We start from the raw sequence: 25,660 nt of genomic DNA, 5'->3' as shown, positions 1-25,660 counted from the left end.
GGACACAGCGCCGGGGCCACAAATTCCCAATAAAAAACCCGGACCCCAAGCGTGACCAGGGTGAGAGGACTTACAGGAGGCAGTTTCCAATTGTTTGAAATCAGGCGCATTGGGATTTTCGTCCATTACTGGGTGGACATTTACGGTGATTGCAACGCACGGGAAATGAAGGGATGGGGCCCAGAGGCTGCGGCGCGAGCCGCACAGCTGTGCGTCGGGGGCTGGAGGGCTCAGGCCGAGGGGCGGCGCCTGAGCGTGAGGACCCTTGAGAAACTGTTTAGTAAGCACCTGCCTTGTGCCAACCTCCTGGAAGACGAGATCTGTCTCATGCCCCTGGCCTTGGCGGAGGTCTGCGGCCTCATCTCACACCCTCCGGCCCTGGGTTCCCGACCTCTAACCACGCCACCACGCTGAGGACGCCAGACTTGCAGCCCCGGGAGCCATCTTGCAGGGCGGCGCCAGCGTTCCATCGCGGGAGTTTGAGAGGACACACTGAACATGCGCAGCCCGCGCCCCGCCCCCTCAGGAGCCGCGTTCTCAGCTTCCTCCCCGCCCCCAGGGGGCGCTCTCTGCCCCAGAGCCCTGAGGGCTTCCGCCTCCGCCTAGCGGCTGACTGCTGAGGGGTTTCCGTAGTCGGAAGCCCCCTCACGCCGTGACACGGCCCGCATTCTCCACTGTCAGCGTTAAGCAGTAAAGTTGACCTTTCTGCCCCTTCTGCTTTTCGCTGCCTTATTTTGCCTTTGGTTCAGAGCCGGGGCAAGGAGGAGGGAAGCTGATTAAGGGCCACTCCCCTAATATCCCAACGCTCGCCGTCCCCACCCCGGGGGCTTTGACCTTGCAGTTTCCTCTGCTTGAAATTCTCTGCCTCCAGATCTTAACTGTCTTCTTTTCATCAGGTTTTAGGTCAAATATCATTCTTGATTCCATTTTCCTCTTCTGTTTTCGTCACATTTTTTTTTTTTACATCTGAAATAATCATGTTCATTTTTAAAGATTTGCTTATTCATTGTCCATCTCCTCCACCAGGAGGGTTTAGGAAGTAGAACTGACGGGACTTGGTGACCGATGACAGGTTCTGCCAGCGTCGGGCTTGCAGGAGGTGCAGGTTTGAGGTACGTTGGGTTTGTGGCGCCTGAGTCCTGCGAGGGAGGTGTCCAGCAGGCGGTGTGGACATGGGCGGGTGGGGGTACAATGAGCGCCCCCAGGACGAGCCTTGAGTGAGAGTGAGAGGTGAAGGGAGGAGCGCGGAATCCAACTCTTAGGATCTGGCAGAAGAGCCTGCAAAATGTGGCGGAGAAGCAGCAGTTATAGCCGACTCAAAGGCCAAGCAAGAGGGCTGGGGGCCAAAGCGGAGAGGTTGCACAAGGCAGTGATCGGCTGTGGCAGCTGCTGCAACGTCCAGCCCCATCCTCCCTCCCGCCACGGTGACCGTGGTGAGCAGCACCCAGACCAGGGCAGCTGAATGGCCGGGAGGGAGGGCGTGAATGGGGAGGAGGAGCGAGGGGCAGAGGCCAGGACCGGAGGGATGGAGGCGGCTGGAAGTTGCAAACAGTAGGCAGGGCGCCCATCTGCATGAACCAGTGGTTTTATTTCTGGCCCAGCTGGAAGCGAAAAGGGGGAGGGCTGGACTCATCTCAAGGACAGGCCCTTGGACATCTTGAGGCTACTTCTAGCAGAAGCCCCGCTAAAGTAACAAGTCAGCGATTTCCAGTGGAGGCCAAGGGACCCATCTTCAACCCTGGATGTGGAGAGCCTTGTGCCTCCACAAGTGAGTGAGGCCCATCCTCAGTGCGCTGGAGTGGAGGGGAAAAGGCTGCAAACTGTTTTTTTTTAAAACAAATGGGCGTGTGTATCTCAGGTATGGTATCAGGGGATGGGTTGCAGAAAAGGAATTAAACGTGAAGCAGAGGGAGCTCTGAGGTCAGCGTGCCAGAGACAACTGCTGTGTCCATCTTCCACAGGTGTGTAGAATTCAAAGTTGCTCAAAATAAAACCCTGCCTATTGGAGAAAAACAGCTAGGAAATGGTTTTGATGGTGTTTGATGGGCAGAGCAAAGGAGCATTGGTCTTCCTGTTCTTTTCCCAAGAGTTGGAGTCTTCAGAGCTCTGTAACAGCAGGCCCGGGGTCCGTCGGCTCTATCCTTGCACCCGCTGCGCTCAGCACACTTGGAAGAGGCTCTGTTTGTGGCCAGGCTCTTAGGGTAGAAGCGGTCAAGGTTATTACTGGCTACTTGCAGGAAGGAATCCGAGCTGGGCGTTAATGAGGAGCAGCTGGTGGCAGGTGGGCCCTTCCCCCTTCTTTGTTCATTGGAGGTGGGAAGTCAGTAGCGTCCCTCAGGAAGTCACGACAGAAATGTTTGAAGGCCACTGGTGGACAGGAAGAACTCACAGTGCTGGATCTCAGTGACCACCCTGCGGGGCTGGGAGTTAGAGAATCCCGAGCTTGGGGTTGGCCCTTTGCGACCTCAGACCTGGAGACCCACCCCGTCTCCCTGCATTCTTGGTTATCCGGGTCTCTGCAGTAGTAGCGTCATCTTTTTTTTAAATTTATTTATTTATTTTTGGCTGCGTTGGGTCTTCGTTACTGCGCATGGGCTTTCTCTTGTTGCGGCGAGCGGGGGCTACTCTTGGTTGCGGTGCGCGGGCTTCTCACTGCGGTGGCTTCTCTTGTTGCGGAGCACAGGCTCTAGGTGCGCGGGCTTCAGTAGATGTGGCACGTGGGCTCAGTAGTTGTGGCTCGCGGGCTTAGTTGCTCTGCGGCATGTGGGATCTTCCCTGACCAGGGCTCGAACCCGTGTCCCCTGCATTGGGAGGTGGATTCTTAACCACTGAGCCACCAGCGAAGCCGAGTAGCGTCATCTTTTAAAATGTGCTTTGTTTTTCATCCTTGTGGACCTCTCACTGTGCTCCGCCCACCCCGGCACTTCTGCACAGAGTGGGGACTCAACTTCTGCCTGTAGGTGGTCAACAGTTTATGAAGGAGGTTAGAGAGCCTCTATCTTTGGAAAAAACAAAATTCCACTCAGCAGAGCAACAGTTTGGATTCTGCCTAGAAGTGGGCACTGGGTGAACTCTCGAGATCATTCCTGCCCCACGATGCTCACACTGGATGGAAATGGACAGGAGAGGCACCACTGTGGTCACGCAGGTGGGTTTGGGCTTTCCTGCCCATGGCCCTTTCTTTCCCCAACACTCAGCGTCTCATCCCTTAGAACATGTGTTGGTAACAGAAAAGGAGTGAAGACAAAACCCAACACGTTGTAATCTAAGGAATATCATGATGAGATTTTAAATTTGAAAGCTGGAGGACTCAAAAATGTTTACATGAAGGGTATATGCAAATTATATGCAGACAGCATTGAAATACATGCCCAATGAAGCTTCTAGGAAAAAACTCCTGTGGGTTTACCTGTGAGAGATGGTGGTTTCAGATCCTGAGGAAAAAGTGTGGGTGATTGTGCTTAGGATAAGCAGGGGTGGGCCACATTTCAATGAACTATCTTTAACCTACTGAAACGCTCTAGGAAAAGGAGTATTTGAGTAGTTCTTAAGATGCATTGTAGACCATCAAACAAACAAAAGACTTTATTTTGCGTGCATGATTTATTCCTGGCTTACAGGGCAATTTCTGTTAAGTGGAAAACTGACTTAAGAACCTCCAAATGGGACTTCCCTGGCGGTCCAGTGGTTAAGACTTTGCCTTCCAATGCAGGGGGTGCGGGTTCGATCCCTGGTTGGGAAGCTAAGATCCCACATGCCTCGAGGCCAAAAAACCAAACCATAAAACGAAGTAATATTGTAACAAATTCAATAAAGACTTTAAAAATGGTCCACATCAAAAAAAAAAAGAGCCTCCAAATGTTAACTGCAAAGCAGTTTTCTTAAAGACTCAGAAAGGCAAATGACCTGTAAATGAGTTCAGGAAAAGGCAACAGCTGGAGTTGCACCATTTGGGAAAATGATCTTAGTTGCCATTTCAACTTTCTTCCAATAGATAAGATTAGGAATTAGGGGGAAGTTCAGTTTATTGGAATAAGAGCTAAGAAATAGTAATGACTAGAAGGTACTTGAAATTTCAGTCTGAAGCCAGTTTTACTTCCACGGCTTTAGAAAAAGAGAGGAGTGACAATGGGAGAAGTTCTAGTCCTAAGCAGACGGGAGAAAGTTCTCCACGTGTTCTGCCATTCCCCCTTTGAACAGGATAGAACATTGTGTTTCTGATTTAGAAGAAAATGAAAGGACTAATGAACTGGAGCCCAACAAAAGCAGCACTTGTTTATGGGTCCTTAAATTCAGGGCAGGGGACAGCATGGCTTTCTACTTTACCACACAGTCTGAAAAGTGGAAGGCGGCCTTGGGGACCCCTTGGCCCCTTTCTTCCTGTCAAGGTTCAACCTTAGTCTTCTAGAAGGCAGGGGGCAACATGTAGGGCCTGTAGTCTGCCCTCAACTGGCTGAGACCAAGACCTCAGGAGGTCAGCACAGCCACCGTGGCACCCAAGCCCCACTGCATTTGTGGTTCTGGGCAGGGGACCCAGAGCTGAGCACACTGGCGGCTCTGGCTGGTGCTTCCTAAACGCGGGGCGTGAATGGACATGGCGGATTGGGTGGGTGTGAGGTTGGCTGTGGAGCTTGCTTCCTAACACTCGCCTAAAGCTTCGTCTGCTAGGGGTAGTTCCTGCTTTGTTACTGATCAGGGCAGTGGATCTGCCAAGCTAAGTCTGAACTTGGTTGCGATTTTGGTAAAGGTGGTGTGAGGGGACAACCTTGAGAGCCATCTTTCAAAGACGCAGCAATGGGAATCAGTTCCCAACAGGTGAACAACAATAGGGAAATATAGTTTGCACAGATCCATTTGCACAAAATGCATTTTTGGGGGGATGAACTGAAAGCAAATGAAATTCAATGGCAAGAAATGAGGAAAGCGTATTTTTTCTCCCATGACATCATCCCTCCCTCCTGTAACAGTTCCAACAGATGTTTCCTAGGGGTTTTTGGTTTTTTTCCTCTCTGGGAGCTTTTAATTTAAAAAATGATTTTTTCTGTGTTCCCAATTATTTTCTATGTGACCACCCTTAGTTCTTTACTTACAACAATGACAGAACTTCCACTTACATAAGGCTTTAATATCTACAAATTACGTGGTTTGATCACTTGGGAGGAGGGAGGGCAGATACCACAACCCCACACTGTACAAAAACTCTATCTCCTGACGTGTCAGAGTGAATTCAAAGTGCCTTCTGACGAGTGTTCGCATGGGAATTGTTCTTTCTCCCCGTTGGGCAGTGCCACCAATGAGCTGATGTTGTCCTATTAGATCCAAGGCGTATTAGGGGTGTTTATTTATTCTTCCCTATGGGGAATGGAGAATTAGATGGATGTTGGAGACTGACTTCCTCTCTCCCAGGTCGATGCTATGATTCCGGCTACACGTCTTGATAGGTCTGCACGTCAGTGTCCCTGATATTTCTCTGACTACTTAATAGTGCTGGAGATTGCTTTCTGTCAGGTGTCTAGGAACGAAAGTAACTGAAACTTTCTTTTGGAAGACGGGCAGGAGAAAGACCAAGAGTCATGCCCATTTCCACCCAAAATCTAATCTCGCCAGCAGGTGGTGCTGTGACAAAAGCAATCTAGAGAAACCAGGTCAGATTGGGAGTCGGGGCTCCTGAGCCTGGCCCTGGTGCCCTCCGGAAAGTCACTATTCCGTGGGCACACACGTGGCAGCCTGTGGCTGATCCAACACCAAGCAACGTCCAGGGCCCTCGGTAGGGAGCTCTGAGTCTATTAGCAGGGCTGCGAGCCCCGTCCGGGCTTCCAGCCTCTTACCCACCCACCCGCCAGCCGTCTCCCAATTCACTGGCCGTCCCAGCAGGAAGGACAGTGTGGGGCGGGGCTGGGGGATGCCTTTCCCTGTCATGCTCACCCGGGAGATCCCGTGGCTTTGAGGAATCTTCAGTTAAGCACTTCACAGTTTTATAAGCAGTTCTGCATACATTATTAGATGCTACCTTGCTGAGCAGAAGGGAAAAGAAACTCCTCCTCAGGCAATAACTGGGAGGCTCCTAGGCAAGGGCAAGGAGGCCTAGCAGTAGGTCTCCGCGTCTTTAGCCGCTTAGTATGTGCTCATCTCTTACTTTTCACCCACAAGCCTATTTACCCCAAGCTCCCAAAGGGCAAAGTTTTGTCCTTTATCTCCATAGTGCCTTATATGCGGCATGCGCTCCATGTGACTTAATGGTCTAAGAAACTGAGAAGCAAGCAAGCACTGAACTGGCGGCCTTAGGAAAACAGCAGCGCCAAGCCTGTGCCCTTTCTCCCAGTCAGCCACACATGTTAGGACGTGAAGTGAGCCCCCACTTGGGACTTGCTGGTCCCAGCAGCTGCCCCTGGCACAAGCAGTTGCTGTGGGACCCATCGTGGACTCCTCAAATTATTGCCGCCTCTGTTGGCCACGCTTAGGGCGGAAGCGTTGGTGGCTCCTCTGGAAGGGAGCTGCCATGGAATCGGATCCGCACTGACCGTCTGGGCAGGCCCCGCTCCAGGCAACAGGTGAGCCCCGTCCACAGGGGATTTATGCACCGAGGAGGTCAGAGAGCCAGCCCAGATCTTCTGTAGTGACTACGGCACGGGGGTGAAAACCCAGAGCCTTCCAAGTCCGCTCCGATCCACCTGGAGCAGGGACGACGGGGCGGCAAGGTGCTGCTGAGCGGGGCTGGGCGCAGGGACCCTCAGATGGTTTTGCTCCGGCTCTAGAGCAGAGAGCTCTGCCCGGGCTTGGGCAGTCTAGTCCCTTGGCCACTGCGTCCCTTACGGGGCTGAGAGGAACTCAGTCTTCTTCCACAGCCTTAGTGGTTTTCAAAGTACACAGTGTACAAGTAGCCTGATACGGAATGAAGAACGGACGTCACCAAGACCAGGGGGGTTCCTCTGATCTGGCCACCCAGCGAGGGGACGGACAGCCCATTACCGAGTCTACAGGAAAGACTAGTTGCCACGTCCTGTCACTGAACCAGCCAGGTACCACTGAAGGGCAGATATGAAGAAGGAAAACCATTCTACGTGGGAAGCTGGTCCACATGAGACAAGAGAGAAGACCCACAGCATCTCCAAAACATGGTTCACGAGATGCAGGGTCGGCAGGGAGGGGTGGGGCACTAGAGTCTGTAAATGGGGCCAGTAAGTCAGCTAGGAATACGGGATTTCCTAGTGGACCCCACTGCACTGACATTATTTCTGCTAGGGGCAGAGAGCGAGGCAGCCAGCTCCGGTGTACACTGTTAATCAACTATACTCCAATTTTTATAAAAAGATCTATTAACATGTTCAGGTGATTGAGGGGGCCTTGAGAGACCTGGAAACCACCTTGGCTTTGTGGGAGTTTTCCAGGGATCTCCTCTATGCAACTTCATCTATTCCCCTTTTACCATCTACCCTACACAACAACAAGAAGAAATAGAAAGGCTGTAAGACCAGCTATGCGTATTGTTAACCGCAGGATTGATTTCACTACGTTCGTTCAACGTAAGTTAACCTGTTGGGTATCTTCCCTTCAAAAAAAATCAAAGTCGGAAATATCTGATGACCCCAAAGTTACATGCATTCATTCCAAACCCAAGCTAGGTGTGATCATCTGCAAGACACATCTGGCTCTTGAGACAAAAGCAGATGGGTCCAATACTTGTAAATTTTATATTTATTATAACAAAAATGACATGTTCATTTGTGCATTCTGCTTTAATATAACTCTTGGTATGTAAATGATCTAACTGAATTCTATACAGTCATGCTGATTGTGGCAGCAGTAAGGAACACAATTAAAAAGTGTCTGCAAAAGAGGCTGGGTGGGAACAGGAGAGGAAGAAAAAGGGTCAGAGGCCCCTCGGGTGCAGGTTCGTTTCCAGTGGCCTAAGGTCCACCTTATTTGAACAGCAATGCTCTCAGCAATGCTCAGGCTCATCATTCAATGAATTAAAAAGGTGGGGGGATGAGGGGGGTGGGCAGGAAGGTGTGTCAGAGGGGGAGGGGAGGGAAGTCAGTTGTTTAGTCCCTTATGCCAAAACGACAAAACATGTGAAGCATCACTAGACAACACTGAGCTATTTACAATAGAAATTTTTCAATCAACTGTTCTCTCAGAGAAAATTAGTGAATCCAGTGACTTAGGTCACCTGACAGAGTAAAGCAACTCCTAGGAGTTAGTCTCCATATTCTACAAATGTCTATCATTTTCAAGACAAAAAAAAAAAAAAGGCTTCCCCCCACCTCCCGCAAAGAAATACAGAATTACAGTATTATTAAATCATTTAGCACTGGCAACCTGCCTGCCTTCCAGACAGACAAAACATCACAAAGCCACTTTAAAAAGTATTACATTATCATTAACTGTTTCTCTGTAATATATTAAACCTTTTGTTCTTTGTCTTTACACATCTGATATGTTAGGGGAAGAAGTTAACAAATTTAAATCATATTGGTACAGCATCACGAGAAGAAAAGTGGTAATTATTAAAAAAAATGACCAACAGAAGGGGAACCTACAGACTGGCTGCAAAGACAGGCTGGGAAAGCGTCTGGGAGAAGGGCGTGGAGTAAACCCCTGGTTTAACGGGAGCCTGGGAGGCTCTGGCAACTCAGCCTTTGTTGGTTAGTTTATTTTTAAGCAGCGCGCGGGTGGGTCATAGCGGTGTGTCACAGCAGTCCGGCAGCTGGTCCCCCGGGCACTGCCGCGGCGGCGGCTGCACATGGAGCTGTGAGGGCGGCGGCGGCGGCGGCTGCTGGTGTTTCATGATCTCTTTGACCTCCTCCTCCAGCTCCGGGGGAATGATGAACTGATCATCAGGATCCGGCTGAGCCGGGGCCGCAAAATAGCCCCCCGGCTTGCGGAGAGGCGCGTCCGTGGCCACCTCTATCACGTTGTGGCTCCGTTCCTGGGGCGCCACGGAGCCGTTAGCCCTCCGGCGCCCCATGGTCCCCACGGCGGCACAGTCCGCCCGCCGGGGCAGGGCCGGCTCGTCCTCGTTGGCGCTGATGACGATGCCCTCGTCGCTGGCCTCAGCCGGCAGCTGCAGCAGGGGCTGCTGCCTCTCCTTCTCCTTGGCGCGGCCGCAGTGGATGTCCACCTCCACCTCCACCCGGCTGCCGTTGGTGAAGACGCCCTCGATGGGCTCTTCGTCATCGCTGTCGAGGCCGTTGTCGGAGAAGGCGCTGGAGAAAGTGGCGCTGGACAGCTGGCGCTGGAAGGAGCTGGACGGGCAGGCGGGGTGCAGCGAGCAGCGCGGCTCGCTGGGGCAGGCGGGGCTGCTCTCGCTCAGGGCGCCCGGCGGGGGCTCGTCCGAGGCCGTGGACCCCACCTCGCTGCTCATCTCGGACGTGGAGAGCTCGCTGCTCATCTCTGAGGCCAGGCCGCTGCTGGACGACGGCACGCCCAGCCCGTCGGCGGGCCGCTCCTTGATGACCATGCTGACGGAGGGCGCGAAGGTGCCGGGGCTGGGCGGCGGCACGGGCCCGCCGGCGCCGAGCTCGCAGCAGCAGAAGCTGTCCTCGGGGACGCTGAGCTGCACCACCACGGCGCTGACGCTGTCGCGGCAGCCGTAGCTCTGCGCCAGCGTGCACAGCTTCTTGGCGGCGGCCAGGGCGTCGGGGACGTTGCGCACGGCCCCGACGGCCTCCTCGACGGACAGGCTGTCCCACAGGCCCTTGCTGCCCAGGATGAAGAACTCGTCCTGTGGGGTCAGGGCCACGGACTGCACGTGGGGGCGGGGCACCACGCTGGGGTGCAGGAACGTGTAGCCCAGGATGCGCGTCGACTCGGTCACTCCGTTCACTTTGCCATCCTGGAAGAAGAGGGGTTTCCAAACAGACGTTACCACGGAGCACGCGGGGCGACGTGCGGCTTCCCTGGGGCCTCCTGCCTGGGGGACCACCGGAGCGTGACACGCGGTCCACAGGGGGAGGGGCTGCCCACCCTCCTGTGAGTGGTTCATGTCCACCTGTCATCAGAACCCTGGGGCAGAAGCCCGGGGCATGTAAGAAGCACGAGGGACAAATGGAAAGGATCTCAGTGACTCCCTTTATTGGGACCCGTCTATCTCCAAAGCAGACCATCATCTGACACAGCAACATGGCCGATTAGCGCCTCCTGGAACCCACGGGGGTCCCGAGAGGAAGAGCCTTGCTGAACGCGCCAGTGCCGAGCAGCCCCCGAGGCAGGTGCGTTCCAGATAACGCCCGGAATCTTAGGTCACTCCCCAAAGCACATCAACCGTCAGGGGCGGGAATGTCCGAAGGTCCAGAAGTGAGAGGAGAGGCACTGTTTTAAACGTAAGAAGGTTAAAAACAATTGGTGGGGAAATCTTGGGGTGACTAGCTGGGTACGACTGATCGCGTTTGGAGAGGTAGATGCTTAAGGAGAAGTGCCAGCTCCTACCGCTTCCCTGAACTCACTTTCCTGGCAGCAAATGGAGACGACAAAGTCTCCTGCTTCAGTCCAGCCGAGTTCACGCCACTTAAACCACGAACCAAAGTTTCAGACCACTTGCCAATAAAAAGCCTTTACTGTGAAGCTGGAGGAGAGGAGGGGAGATAACCCTGGGTGTACCCGCTCGGCTCTTTATTCTTCAAGTCTGAGGTTCTCGGGTCTAGGACGTGCCTCTACATGCCCCTATCTTTAACACCTTTTCCAGAGGAGGCTCCATTCGGACAACTTGTATGTGTGTCTGGGATGAGGGAATAGTGATGGTCTAACCATCTCCCTCGAAGCGAGTGTTTCTTCCGGAGGATACCCATTCCCTTCCCAACCCTACCACGTTCCTTCATCTGGGAGTTCGTCCCCCAGCTCCGCAGACAATCCCGCCACGCACACAAGCAGGCAGCACAATTCGAAGTAAAGTTACTAAAGCGGGGCTTCAGGCACACTTTTCAACTCTCTTAATTCTCCTCATGTATTTGTTCTTCCCCAAAAGGTGGAACTTTGGCAAAAATTACCCTTGCTGTTCTGCCCAACGCTTTAAGATCTCACCACATCAGAATCAATGATTGTGTGTGTGTGTGTGTGTGTGTTTGGGGGGGCACACCTCAAGGCAGGGAAATCAAATTAAACCAACGCAGCGATACAGACAAAGCAAGGAAGAGGGAGGCAGAGAAAGCAGGAGAAACCTCTGAAGCACCAACGGTGACGCATTTATGTAGCCGAAATGGTTAATCTTGGCATCGTGTGATGCTGAACATTTAATTCAATATGTTTAATCATTTCATTCAATCCCATCTGAGACTGTCTAGCATCCATTTTAATCCTCTCTGCTCTTAGAACAAGCAGGGAACTAAAATCTACACGCGGCCTCCTTGGCCAGACCCTCGTGGTGGATCCCGAGTCTTTATCTTTCTCACGGCCCTTGTCAAAGCCTACGGGGAGTCACAGTCCTTCTCTACCGAGCCGCAAACGTTCACCACTGTGTACCCGAGCTACACGTGCTTCCAGGGGTTTTATCCACAAGACTGGACACCTCCTGGGGGCAGACGTGTGTCTCCGGGGATCACGTCTGTAGCCCACATCACGTTTCAGGTGCGCAGCAGGTGAACCACACTGTAGGCTGAGCTAGCGAGTGGAGCACAATTCCTCCAGCCCACTTCGGAAGCTGCGCTACAGGGAATCTTCTGTAGCGAAGATGGACACCAGTGTTTCTCAAGAGCGGCACTCTTGACATTTTGGGCCAAATCATTCTTTGCTGTGGGGCTGTCCTGCGCACTGTAGGATGCTTAGCAGCATCCCTAGCTTCTACCTGCTACATGCCCCGAGCATTTCTGTTGTGACAACAATGTCCTCGGACGTTAGCAAGTGTCCTGTCGGGGGGAGATGCCCCTAGCTGAGAACCGCTCACTGCCTTAACTCAAGTGGAGCACGAGGCACGAACCGAAGTAACTCCTCGTTACGTGTACACCGATGCGCACGCTCGCCTCGTAAGACAGGACAGACACACGGCTCTGCCCACTTTACGGAGGAGGAGCCTGAGGCTTCGAGGTTTCTAGGTCGTAGCCCGCAAGCTGCAGATCTACAACAGGAGGACCAGCGGCATGACTTCAGGGCTGGAGGCTTCAGCCCCCGCCGAAGGGCCTCCCAAGAGCGGCTGTGAGGATGAGACGGTACCGTGGCACAGCCCTCAATGCGGAGAGGCCGTTGATAACTATTATATTACTCTGTATATTATAATGTCTCCAGACACATCACACACAGAGTTTGCTCTGTGATACTCTGGATTTGGAATTTTAATTTTAAACCAACTTCAATGTTTAAAGAATGTGCTTTGGCGGGAAATGCTGCCTGGCTGATTCTGCCACGACCCCGGCCCTGTCCTCCCCCATCCTGAGGAAAATCCCTCTTCCTCACCTCCGTGATAATGGCCTTGTGCCGTTTGATTCTCTTCAGTTCTTCCTCACAGCTCATAACGTATGATCTGGACAGAGGTAGCGGCTTCCCATTCCGACAGAGAACCGTTTGGCACTTGCCCACATTAGCAGAGGTCAAGGTGAAGGGTCCTCCTGGGTCCACAGGGTCATGCTTGATATGACAAAGGACAGCAGCACCTCCAAGTTTCTGCCCAGCAGTTCCAAGCTTCCTGGAAAATGAAGAGACGGGGTAAAAACCCACACACACCTGTCACACGTAGTTTTGCCAGACTGTACCACTGGACGGGGTTAGGAGGAAAAACAGAACTTGGGGCTCCACCAGGCCTCTTTCACCAAAGCAGGCACTGCTCACCTCAGGAAAAGAGCCTGTGGAATCTGACACACACATACACACACACACACACACACACACACATGGAGAGGTGTCTGCTCACAGCTGGGGCAGGTGTCACTTCACCACGAAAGACCCAAGAAGCTGCTGTGGAATCAAGGAGCCCTTCTCCTGCTGCATCCAGCCTGCCTCTCCCGTATCGGCGTGCCCAAAGGCAGCGGCAGTGACCGCTGCTTTCTTCATCCCCCGCTCTAAATCCCCTCTGCTCCCGAGAGAGGACAGCTGGAGTGACCACTCAACAGGAGCAAGTGTAAACACACTACACCCACTGACACTTCAGAATTACCTGACCACCCTCTCTCTTTATTAGGATGTTTGGGGGACATGCTTTCAAGTACCGGACCATTCATGTTCTTGTCCTATACAGTGCAGACTTTCTAGATGAGTGATGTCTATTCTAGAATATTCACAGAAAGGACATTCTAGTAATGAAGCTCCAAAGTGCTTTTATTCACCATGGGTCCATACTTGTATTGAATACACAAGACACCTGCAAGTTCTAACAATTAAAAGGAGGTAAGAACTCTTATCAGAAGCCCCACAGATGGCAGTGCCTCCCAGACAGACCCTGAGTGGTACAGAAGGTTAAGATGGACAGACTCCCCTGTTTACAAGGGCAGACCCTGTCTAGGTTAGGCAAGGGGCACCACTAGCGATGGAAACCAGGGCCGCCTGTTCATATAAATTAGAATGTCAGGCACAGAGAACATACAGTTCTCCTGAGGACTGAAAAGATCACCACACACCCCGTATCCTGTTAACCAACAGGGAAAATAAGAGGCAAGCAAGTGACCTAGAGATGGGCTGACAATCTGGGTCTCTAAACTCCAACTTCTGCACATCTACGACCAGACTGGACTTTAGGCCCTGCCAAGTCAGCACTGCTTTCCTCCTGTCAAAGGCACAATGATTCCTCCCAGCAAAGCCAGAATTAGGATGGTATTTGTGAGAAGTACAGCTAGTAATCAGAGTTTGAGGTTCTTAAGTTCTTAATTCTTATCCAGTGTTTGAGGGTCTCTAAAAAGTAGACCGCTTAGGAGTGTGTGAAGGGTGTGTGTGTGTGTGTTATGTGTGTCCGTATGTATGAAATGTGTTTGCTTTTTTCCTAAAGCAAGATGGTGGTCAAAACAGAAAAGTAGATAGATGTCCCTGTCTTATACCTTATGGAATTAAGGTATTTAGAACGATGACTGGTATATATTAAGGGCTCACTAAATACTAGCTGTTACCAGCATCAATTTTTTTTTCTTTTTTTTTTTTTGCGGTACGCGGGCCTCTCACTGTTGTGGCCTCTCCCGTTGCGGAGCACAGGCTCCGGACGTGCAGGCTCAGCGGCCATGGCTCACAGGCCCAGCCGCTCCGCGGCATGTGGGATCTTCCCGGACCGGGGCACAAACCTGTGTCCCCTGCATCGGCAGGCGGACTCTCAACCACCGCGCCACCAGGGAAGCCCCAGCATCAATTATTAACTGCACATGCCCACTGAGAATCTGAAAGACAGGTGAGTCGAGCAGCAAAGAACCCCACCGGGCTTGCCTCTACTGAGCTCTTCAAGAGTATTCATGACTTAGGGGAACTTTCAAGGCTTCTCTGGACCAGCATTCCTTAGCAGACACTTTTTCTACTCCTGTTGCAAAGATACTTCCTCTGGCAGATTCTCAAGGCAGGGAAAAGGGAGAGAAAGAGAAAAGAGCGTCATTGTTCCCATGACCTTCAGAGCACTCTCCACTTCCTGGTCCCACAAGAGCAAGGGCTTGCAATACAATATTAACAGGCAGTTCCTTTACAACCTACAAAGCCTTTAAAGTGACAAAAGAGCGAGCAAATCTTCGAATGTGGGAATGCTCCTAACATGCAGCCCTCAGAGTCAGAAACAACATTCCACAATTTCCACGGTGACCAAAAGCTCTAGGGAATGGCCTAGGATTCTACTAGTAACACTGTCTGAACATTTAATAAAGGGGGAAAAACAATATATGAACAGTGATGTAACGCCTGGCCTAAAATTTGACCATCTCAAGTTCTCAAAGGTTGGCACTTCTTGGATCAGTGACAGTGTTTCATAAGGGGGAACAAACCGAGATGGAAATAGTCCATTGCAAAGAGCAATCCACACGCCAGAAGGTCTAAAGAGCGTCTGGCGCTCGCATGACTTGGGGTGAGGGGAGTGTGGCGTAAACAATCTGGTGAAAATCTGGAATCACGACAGGCCTATGAGACCGGTTCCAGGAGAAACTGAATTCCTATCACTGACTCGGCCTCCAACCAAGTTGTCTGAACATCAGTGTGTCTCAAACGGAACACAGTCCGGCCCTGATACGTGGGCAAAACCAAATCGCCCGAATGCATCTTGAATAGCGCATATTCAACAATAGGCTTTGAGATTACTGGACACCTGTTTTTCTAACCAGACGGCAAACACTCAAAGAAGAGCAAGAAAACACAGGGCAGGTGCTCTAAGTTTTACCTTTGCATAACAATGAACGTATTGACCATGTATTCTTCTTCGTTTTTTGTTTTCTGCAGCTCTTCTGCCAAAATGTCACTCATGGTACACTGGAGAAGGTAGGGCACCTCCACGTTCCGGTCTCCATCAAATATGCCATACAGGGCCTCCCGGTTGTCACGGAAGTTATTCACCGACAGGGCTGCAACACACAACCTGCAAAGCAAGAATGCTTTTGTGCTAAGTTGACTCATCTTTCCTTCTCCATGCCCAACCCAGCTGTGTTTTTTTCAGGTTTGCTTAATCCAGTCTTCTCTCTTTCTTCATGACTCCACATAGATTAAGAATAGGTAAACTAGGGCTTCCCTGGTGGCGCAGTGGTTGAGAGTCCGCCTGCCGATGCAGGGGAAACGGGTTCGTGCCCCGGTCTGGGAAGATCCCACATGCCGCGGAGCGGCTGGGCCCGTGAGCCATGGCCGCTGGGCCTGTGCGTCCGGAGCCTGTGCGTCCGGAGCCTGTGCTCCGCAACGGGAGAGGCCACAACAGTGAGAGGCCCACATACCACAAAAAAAAAAAAAAAAAAAAAAAAAAAAAAAAGAATAGGTAAACTAACCCCAGCTAATTTATATCAACTAATTTCTGCGAGTGAAGAAAAATGATAAGCACATATTTATGCTTCATGGCTTTCCCCCACTCTTCTCTTCTGATGATTTTATTTTTAAATGGTAGTGAAAGAAAGACAGTAGGAGGCATGGGAAGTAACACCAGATTATGAATGCATATGTTCACATTCATTCACAAAACATTTATCAAGGAGAACTTCCACATGGAGCAAAAATGGAGTAACAACTAAAACACTAGGAAAAGTACAGGAAAAGTATATACTGATGGGAGGAGAGGTGCACAGGGCGCTCTAGAGGCCTGCAGAGTCTCTCCACTTAATCAGACTGTTTCCAAGTAATGTAACTGTGTCCCATAAATTGTCCAAAATGAATAAAAGACTAGGGGAAAAATGAAAAGCCAGGGCATCAGTAAGTGGTGAGATGACTTTAAGCAGCCCATCACACAAGGGATTGGAGTCTTCAAAAGAGAAGAGAGACAGACAGAAAAAAGTTTTGAAGAATCAATGGATGGAAATATTTCAAATCTGATGAAAACTATAACCTACAGATACAAGAAGCTCAACAAACAGTAAGTAAAAGCAAGTAAAAAAAACTTAACTGAGGCACATCAAAATCAAATTGCTGAAAACCAGGGATAAAGGTGGGGTTTGGGGAGTAGAGAACAACATATCCTACAGGAGAACAAAGGACGAATGACAGCAGAGTTCTCATCAGCAACAATGCAGAAGACAGCGGAGCAACGTCTTTAAAGTACTCATAGGAAGAAACTGTCAACCTGGATTTCTAAACCAGTGAGAATAGCTTTCAGAAGTAAAGGTGCAAAAAAAGACATTTTCAGACGCACAAATAAAAGACAACCACTACAAGAAATGTAAAAGGAACTACATGAAACAGAAGAAAATGATACTACCAGATGGAAATCTGGATAAAAGAATGAGGTGTACTGGAAATGACAAATACGTGAGTAAATATAAACATTTTCTTTTTCTTATTTTAAAAATCACTTTAGAACAGTGGTTCTCAATGGGGGAAATTTTGCCCCCAGGAGACATTTTGGCTTGTAACGATTGGGAGTGGTGGTGATATTGACATTTATTGGGTAGAGGCCAGGGGTGCTGCTAAATATCCTACAATGCACAGGACACCCCCTCCTTCCCCTGCCCCACAACAACGAACAATTATCTGGCTCAAAATGTCAATAATACTGAAGTGGAGAAACACTACTTTAGAATAACTGTTTAAAATAAAAATTATAACAATGTATTCTGGGGTTTATAACAAAAGTAGAAGTAAAACATATGACAACAAGGGCACAAAGACTAGGAGAGGGGAAATGGAAGTACACGATGTAAGGCTCTTATAATATATGTGAATTGATATATTACTTGAAGGTAAACTGTAATTAATAAGGTAAAGGTTATGCTATAAACCCTAAACAAACCACACACACACAAGTAGAACTAATAAGAATAAAGGAGATAAAATGGAATAAGAAATATTCAATCCAAAAGAATGAAGAAAAAGAGAAAGAGAGAATCAAGAACAGATGAGACAAGCAGAAAACAAATACTAGTAAATTAGCAGATTTAAACCTAACCATATCAATAATCCCATTAAATATAAAAATGGTCTAAACACCACCCAAAAAGACAGAAAGTCAGATTATATAAAAAAGCAAGATTTAACTAAATACTGCCTGTAAGAAATACACTTTAAATTTAAAGAGACATGGGCTTCCCTGGTGGCACAGTGGCTAAGAATCTGCCTGCCAATGCAGGGGACACGGGTTCGATCCCTGGTCTGGGAAGATCCCACATGCCGTGGGGCAACTAAGCCCGTGCGCCACAACTACTGAGCCTGCGCTCTAGAGCCCGAGCTCTGCAACAAGAGAAGCCACTGCAATGAGAAACCCACGCACCACAACAAAGAGTAGCCCCCGCTCGCTGCAACTAGAGAAAGCCCATGCAGCAACGAAGACACAACAGAACACAAAGAGAACACAAACAGAACACAAGACAAAGCCTAAATAAATAAACAAATAAATAAATGAAATACACTTACTAAAAAAGAATCTAGATTTATTTAAAAAATAAAGTAAATAAAGAGACAAATAGCTTAAAAGCAAAAGGATAAAAAATGATATACAGTGGACCCTTGAACGATATGGGTTTAAGCTGTGCAGGTCCACTTATATGCTGATTTTTTCCTCTAAATACTACTACAGTACTACACAGTCTGTGGTTGGTTAAATCTGCAGATGTGGAACCTCGGATACAAAGGGCTGATGTAAAGTTACGCGTGGATTTTTGACTGTGTTTTTTGACCCCCGTGTTGTTCAAGGGTCAACTATACTATAGTAAACACTAATCAAAAGAAAGCTGGAATAGCTACATTAATATCAGACAAAATATATTTCAGCACAAAGAATATTACAGAAGCAAAGAGTCATTTCATAATGTTAAAGGGGTCAGTTCGTCACAATGCTATAACATTCTGAATGTTTATGCACCTAATAACAGAGCTTGGAAATACATGAAGCAAAAACTGAGAGAACTACAAGGAGAAACAGATAAAACTAGAGTTATAGTCTCTCAGTCACTGATGGAAAAGTAGACAGAAAATCAGCAAGGATATTTAAGACTTGAACAACATTATCAACCAACTTGATCTAAATGATACCCTACCCAAGATTTTTTTCCAAATGCACACAGAGTATTTACCAAGATAAACCATATTCTGGTCCAGAAAATGTCTCAGTAAGTTTAAAGGATTCAACTGATTCAGAGTATGTCCTCTAACCATATTGGAATAATTGCTTAGAAGGAAATTTATAGCTCTAAATGCATAGAATATTAATACCTTAAGCCCAAATCAATGACCTAAACTTCTACCTTAAGAAGCTAGAAAATTAAGAGCAAAACAAACCCAAAGCGAGCAGAAAGGAAATAATAAAAATAAAAACAGAAGTCAATGAAATAGAAAACAGAAAAACAACAGAAAAATCAATGAAACCAAAAGCTGGTTCTTTGAGAATATTAATAAAACTGATAAACCTCAAACCAATTTGATCAGGATAAACAGACAAATGACAAATATATCAGGAATGAGAGAGGGGAGAGACATCATCACTACAGATCCTGTAGACATTAAAAGGAGAATAATGGAATATTATGATCAAGTTTATGCCAATAAATTTGAAAACTAGATGAAAATGCATAAATTCTCTGAAAGACATAAATTACCAAAGTTCATTCAAGAAGAGATAATCCTATTATTAAAGAAATTGTATGTCTAGTTATAAACCAAAGAAAATTCCAGGCCCAGATGGGATTTATTAGTAAATGCTACCAAACATTTAAGGAAGAAATAATATAAATTCCAAACTCTTCCAGAAAACTGAAGAAGAGGAAATACTCCTCAACTCATTCTATGAGGCCAGCATCACCCTGATACCAAAACCAGACATAGACACCACAAGAAAAGAAAACTACAGGCTAATCTGTGAATACAGACATGCTCAACAAATACCAAAAAACTGAATCCGGCAGCATATAAAAAAGGGTAATACATCATGACCATGGGGAATTTTTCCTGAAAATGCAAGGCTGATTCGACGTTTTAAAATCAATGTAATTCACTACATCAACAGACTAAGAAAGAAAAAATATGATCATCTCAATTGATGCAGAAAAAGCCTATGACAAAATCTGATACACATTATAAAAACTCTTAGCAAACTAGGAATAGAAGGGAATTTTCTAACTTGATAAAGGAAGTCTACAAAAACACCTTTAACATCATATTTAATTGTGAAAGATTACATTCTCACCAAAGAAGATATAGGTATGGATGATAAGCATGTGAAAAGATGATCAACAATCATTAGTCACTAGGGAAATAAACATTAAAACCACAATGAAATATCACTATTAGAATGACCCAAACCACTACCACCACTGCCACTACCTGATCTTACAAGTACTGGTGAGAATGTGGAGCAACGAGAAGTCTCATTCATTGCTGCTGGGAATGCAAAATGGTACAGCCTTTGGGAAACAGTTTGGCAGTTTCTTACAAAATTAAATATATACTTATCATAACGACTCAGCAATCCTTCTCATAGGTATTCACCCAAGAGAAATGACAACATTTGTTCACCCAAAAACCTGTATGCAGGTTTATATGCTTATGGGATTTTTATTTGTATTTGCTAAAAAATAGAAACAATCTAAATAATTTATCCTTCAAGTTGTGTATGGATAAACAAACCGTAACATATTCATGCAATGGAATAATACTCTGCAGTAACAAGGAACAAATTGCTAACACATGCAACATCACAAATGAATCTAAAATGCATGATGCTAAGTGAAAGAAGCTAGACTGAGAAGGCTATATACTGTATAATTCCATTTATATGACATTCTAGAAAAGGCAAAACTAATGGAACAAAAAACAGATCAGGAGTTGCCAGGGGCTGGGAGTGGAGAGAAGAAATTGCAACAGAGGGGCATGGAGGAATTTTGAGGAACTGTTCTATAATTTGATATAGAGGTGATTATACAATCACCATCACCGAGCAGAGCTCGGGCTCTTTCATCAAAACTTGCAGAGCTGGGGCTTCCCTGGTGGCGCAGTGGTTGAGAGTCTGCCTGCCGATGCAGGGGACACGGGTTTGTACCCTGGTTCGGGAAGATCCCACATGCCGCGGAGCGGCTGGGCCCTTGAGCCATGGCCGCTGGGCCTGTGCGTCCGGAGCCTGTGCTCCGCAACGGGAGAGGCCACAACAGTGAGAGGCCCGCGTACCGCAAAAAAAAAAAACAAAAAAAAACAAAAAAAAAAAACAACTTGCAGAGCTGTACACTAAACAGGGTGAATTTTGTTGAATATAAATTATACCTTATTACTGTATATAAATTAATGAAAAGAAAAAAGTTATTAAGCACCTAATATGTATCATGGCTAGGTAACAGCGGTATGAACCTGAAAATATAATTCCTGATCTTAAGGAGTTTGGGGATAAATAACAATAGTAATACTCATTATCATTAATGATAATAATAACTAACATTTAAATAGAGTTTACTATATGGCACATGTTATTCTAAGTTCTTCACGTATGTAATCAGTGGATCCTTACAATAACCCTATAAGGACAAGTAGTATTTTCGATGAGGAAAGTAAGCTAAAGAGAGATTGAGTAACTGCTCAAGGTCACATAGCAAAAAAGTATAGAGCCCAAATTCAAAGCTAGGAAATCTGGCTCTTACCTCAGTACTTTGAAATTCTTGCCTCCATTTATTAAAGAAAAAAAAAGTCATCCCTAGTTATATGACAATTAGTGGCAAAGTAAAATTTAATTATATAATATTAAATCATCTTATAATTCTGTCTTCCTCTGTAAGCTCCCCTTGCTAGAAAGAATGGGGCAGGAGGTATGAAAAAAATAACGTGTTTTAAAAGTACAGTAGTGACTTTTCTTTTCTGCTGAAGCTTCCTGTTTGTTTTTTAGTCTGAGGAAGAACCTAAATTATAGGATGGCAGCTCCCTGCTTGGATTTTCCCAAAGGATCTGAAATGACCTGATAGGGAGGCAACACAGCACCAGTACCCATAGGGGAAAGTGGGAGGGAGAGAAGAGAATAGATGTCTATTGAGATTTGGGGGCAGGGACAACTGCAGTTCTCTCCTTCCTTCAAAGCAGCAAGCTCCTTGCTTATATATCTACTTTATCCACAATTCAAAAAGAAAACTCTTGAGAAACTTCTGCTGGCAAAACCGAAGGGTAAAAAAGCAAGGGAAAATAAAGTGAGGGCCAGGGATGGCATGGGACTTCTGAGGTGCTGGTAATGTTCTATTTTTCGATCTAGGTGCTGGTTCACTTAAGGACAATCCATAGAGTTGTATGCTTACCGTTTATCTTACACTTCAATATAGCAAAAAAAATTTTTAAAAGGAATTGTGGAAGGGGGAATTATATAGGAAAAAATACCTAACTGGTCACTGCTTCACTAATATATATGAGTAGATAATACATTTTAATATCCAGAGAGGTTTAAAAACCAATCTTGGATTTCACATCAGTGTTCTGGAATTAGAGGGCACTTTCACATACTGGGGTTTATAAGTAAGACAGAAGGTCTTTTAATCTAAAAAAAGAAAGATCTCTAGGAAGGAACTTTGACTGCTCCAAAGAATGTACAGTTTCTTCCTCTCTCCCCAAAATATAATGATATACAGTGCAAAGTACATAGAAATAAGCAGTCAGAGCCCAGACACAACTGGTTTTTCTGCCTTTTTTGGGGGGGCAAATGGAACAGAGATGTTGAAATGGGGGCTACATCTTCTCTAATATGCCGAAGCACACTCTCAGGGAAAGAGGACAGGATCAATGCGTCAGACGCACAATGCGAGTTCATTCTGTTTTCTGACCCAAGGAAAAGCAGTCAGCATGACAACCACAATTCCACCTTTTATTTTCCACGAAGGGTATTCAAGCTAGTCAGTGGTTCTCAAGCCTGGATGCACATTAGAATCACCTGGGGGAGATTTTAAAGCATTCTGATTTCACGGGCCTCGGCTGGAAAATGTTCTTTAAAGTTCCTCACCTGATTGATTCTAATGTGCACCCAGGGTTGAATGCTGTTAGCTATTATGGGGTCATCCTCCACTTCCTGTTCTTCCCCCGCTCTCAATATTTTGTGTTCTTATACCTTAGCTAATTAAATTTTGACCATTCTAATTTATAGGATCCTTTGCTTTTCTAGTACTGATTATCAGCACCCCTTCATAAAAAGCAAGCAAGCCTGAAGAGCTGGATTACAATTCTCAAGAAATCAACATCTGCATATGAGACAGGGAAGGTTGGTGAAAATAGGGGAGAAAAAGAAATTAAGATGGACAAGACCTGATGGCAAGACAAGCAGCTGACATTACAGGGAATGGACATCAAATTCCTGACAAGCTAATTTAGACTGTAAAAAACAGCTCCACAGAAACAGCGACTGTCAGTAACATAAGGGACCTCGAATATGGACAATCAAGGCTACTTCTACTCCTTTAATACTATCCCTGTTTTGCTTGGTAAACAGGCTTCAAAGATAAAGGGGCTTTTCAAAAGAGCAGGGATTCATTTCAATACTTATGCCTTCTCCAAACACTGGAGTCTCACATAGATATAATGTGTCAGTTACACCGTATCCTAGCAACATCCTCACAAAGAGAGAGTATGCCAAGCAGGGCTTAGCCTAATGTTCCAGCCTAAGTCATGAGGTGGCCTCACTCTGGGGAAACATACTGAAATAAATGTGACATGGGAAAAGTGTGTGCTAGCACTGGGCTTCCGCCCCACTAAAGCAGGGAGGCAGGCGGGCGGGCGGGCAGGTGGCGGTTCTCACTCCAAAGTTTCACCCCACTTACTTGTTTTTCACCCCTGAAGCTTCGGTGTAGCCATGGCTCCATACAGCTGGGGCTCCAGATGCATCGCCTCCGGAAGGCTGATCAATCTTGAAACAGCGGATATTACTAACCAGAGAAACAGAGGGGCCAGGAATCATTAAAACAGAACATGTGCAAATTGCTACTTTTACCTGAGAAATGAAAAACACCTAAGCACTCTGTACTTACCATTTGTGTTTAATGTGTCTGAAATATTTATCAGTAACAAGAACTAGCTACTCATCATAATGAAAACAAAGGGGCATATATACAGGGCATGAAAATTAGTTTTATCAGCATCAAATGTTGGTTATTAGGCACTTTCTCACACACACACACACACACACACACACACACACACACACACACACACACACACACACACACACACACCCCTAGATGGCTACTCTCTCCTGGGGATGAAAGGGACAGCTCTCAACCTTGGTATGAGAAAAGAAACTTTAACTATTAAGTTGGGTGTATTCTCACAACATGAAGCCCAGATTTGAAAAGAATGAAACCCGAGCCACGGCTGTACTGCGTTTGGATCATGTGAGAGAATTCTGCAACACTCATCCTCAAATCCAGTATCTGCCCACATCACCCCTTCAAATATTTCACAAATATTACTGGGGACTTGCTATCCCCTGAAGCTTCCAATTCTTTCCTCACCTGCACAACCATGCTGAGACCAATATCATAAAATTATGAAGTAAATGAGGGGCATTCAATAAATTACACATTAACTACATATAAATAAACTGGGAGACAAATTCTTATCTCACCTCGGCTGTCATATGCTATAACTGGTCCAAAAGGACCCAAAACAGAAATATTAAAAGAGTAAACCTTCAAATGCAGTTCATTAAAAACCAGCCTACTAGAAAGCGTTCAGTGCTCACAAACAGGAAGTCATACAGATGTGAAGCAGGTTTTTAAAAGGCAGCCTACCACATGGTGAGATAAATCCCTATTTGTAAATTGCCACTAGTTTTTTCCCCGTTACTTAAAAAGAGAAACAGAATTATGTATAATCTCTTAACACCTAAACAATTTTGTCCTGAGCCCAAGAATTTAAATTATCTGTTGGAATTCATTAACTCCAAAATATAATAAATACTGAATACCTTTCCTAAGAACCATTCAACTCAGGAGTAAATCAATGTCTAATAATATTCACTTTGATTCTAGAAATATTTGGTGGCAATTTCTTTGAAATTTAAAAATATTTCATTAAAGAAAAGTTTCTACTCTGAATTACCAGAAAATATTCACCTTTTCCTTTATCCTAAAAAAGCTGAAAAACATAAAAATCATAGGTAGTGTCAACAGAAAATCTCAAAATCAAATACCTCATTTTACAGATATATCCTCCTTTCAAACTCATCAATAAAAGGTGTATTTAAAAAGATAGTCTGCCGTTGTTTGCTTTCCTTATGACCTGGTACCAAATTTTATCCACGTACAATGGTAAGCAATGCAATGGGTTTCTTAAGGCATACCTTAAGGTTCTCCCTACATTTTTCCTACCTTTCTGAGTTCTGGAGAAAAACGGAAGACTCTTTTCTAAAGACATTTATACTTTTTACAGAACAGGGAGCCTTCAAAGAAATAATTCCATTTCCTAGCCTGATTTTTTTTTTTTTGCGGTATGCGGGCCTCTCACTGTTGTGGCCCCACCCGTTGCAGAGCACAGGCTCCGGATGCGCAGGCTCAGCGGCCATGGCTCACGGGCCCAGCCGCTCCGCGGCATGTGGGATCTTCCTGGACCGGGGCACGAACCCGTGTCCCCTGCATCGGCAGGCAGACTCTCAACCACTGCGCCACCGGGGAAGTCCTCCTAGCCTGATTATTAAAGAAAAAAGTAATCCTTAAACTCCCCCATAATCCTTTCTAGTGAAGCAGCAATCTCTCATTTCTGCCACGCTGAACACACTGTGACTGAGCAGCCGTCTGAAGTGACCTGGATGTTGACTCTCGTACATCTTGAAATTAGTCTGAGGGAATCTGGGAGCCGGAGCTCAGTCACACGGAAGAGTCGCCATATGGACTAACCCTGCCTCATGTAGAACAAATAGGCCAACCCTCTAAAAGAGCAAGTAATACATTAGATATGGAAACTCTCCCAAGTTATTAAGGAGCCACAACCTTCTAGATATTAAATAGAGGGTAACGTTTTTACCTAAGAGTGTTATGATTTCACTGTCTGTTACTAATTTTTTTTAAGTCTGAGAACACACATGTGCTTCACTGTAGTAGCTCTGGCCACTCTAGTAACATATGTCCTTTGGTAGAGAATTTTAAGAGATACTGCCTTATGCCTATATAATAATGGGGTCATTCTATTATATATATGGTTT

The 25,660-nt window shown here is 46.7% G+C and overlaps 1 protein-coding gene across 1 annotated transcript in view; it reads right to left on the bottom strand.

The window, feature by feature from the left end:
• Positions 1-8,655: 8,655 nt before the first annotated feature.
• Positions 8,656-25,660, bottom strand: part of PHLPP1 (PH domain and leucine rich repeat protein phosphatase 1) — a 209,958-nt gene continuing 192,953 nt past the window's right edge. The window contains exons 14-17 of the mRNA XM_079717492.1: positions 23,283-23,387; positions 15,263-15,457; positions 12,385-12,613; positions 8,656-9,835 (exon numbers count right to left, since the gene is read on the bottom strand). Coding sequence (XP_079573618.1) covers positions 8,678-9,835; positions 12,385-12,613; positions 15,263-15,457; positions 23,283-23,387 — 1,687 coding nt within the window. The 3' untranslated portion in view covers positions 8,656-8,677. The remainder of the gene's footprint in view (positions 9,836-12,384; positions 12,614-15,262; positions 15,458-23,282; positions 23,388-25,660) is intronic.

This window comes from Hyperoodon ampullatus, assembly GCF_949752795.1.
Source record: "Hyperoodon ampullatus genome assembly, chromosome: 13".
Taxonomy (NCBI): Eukaryota; Metazoa; Chordata; class Mammalia; order Artiodactyla; family Ziphiidae; genus Hyperoodon; species Hyperoodon ampullatus.
This window is presented reverse-complemented; position numbering and strand designations above follow the sequence as displayed.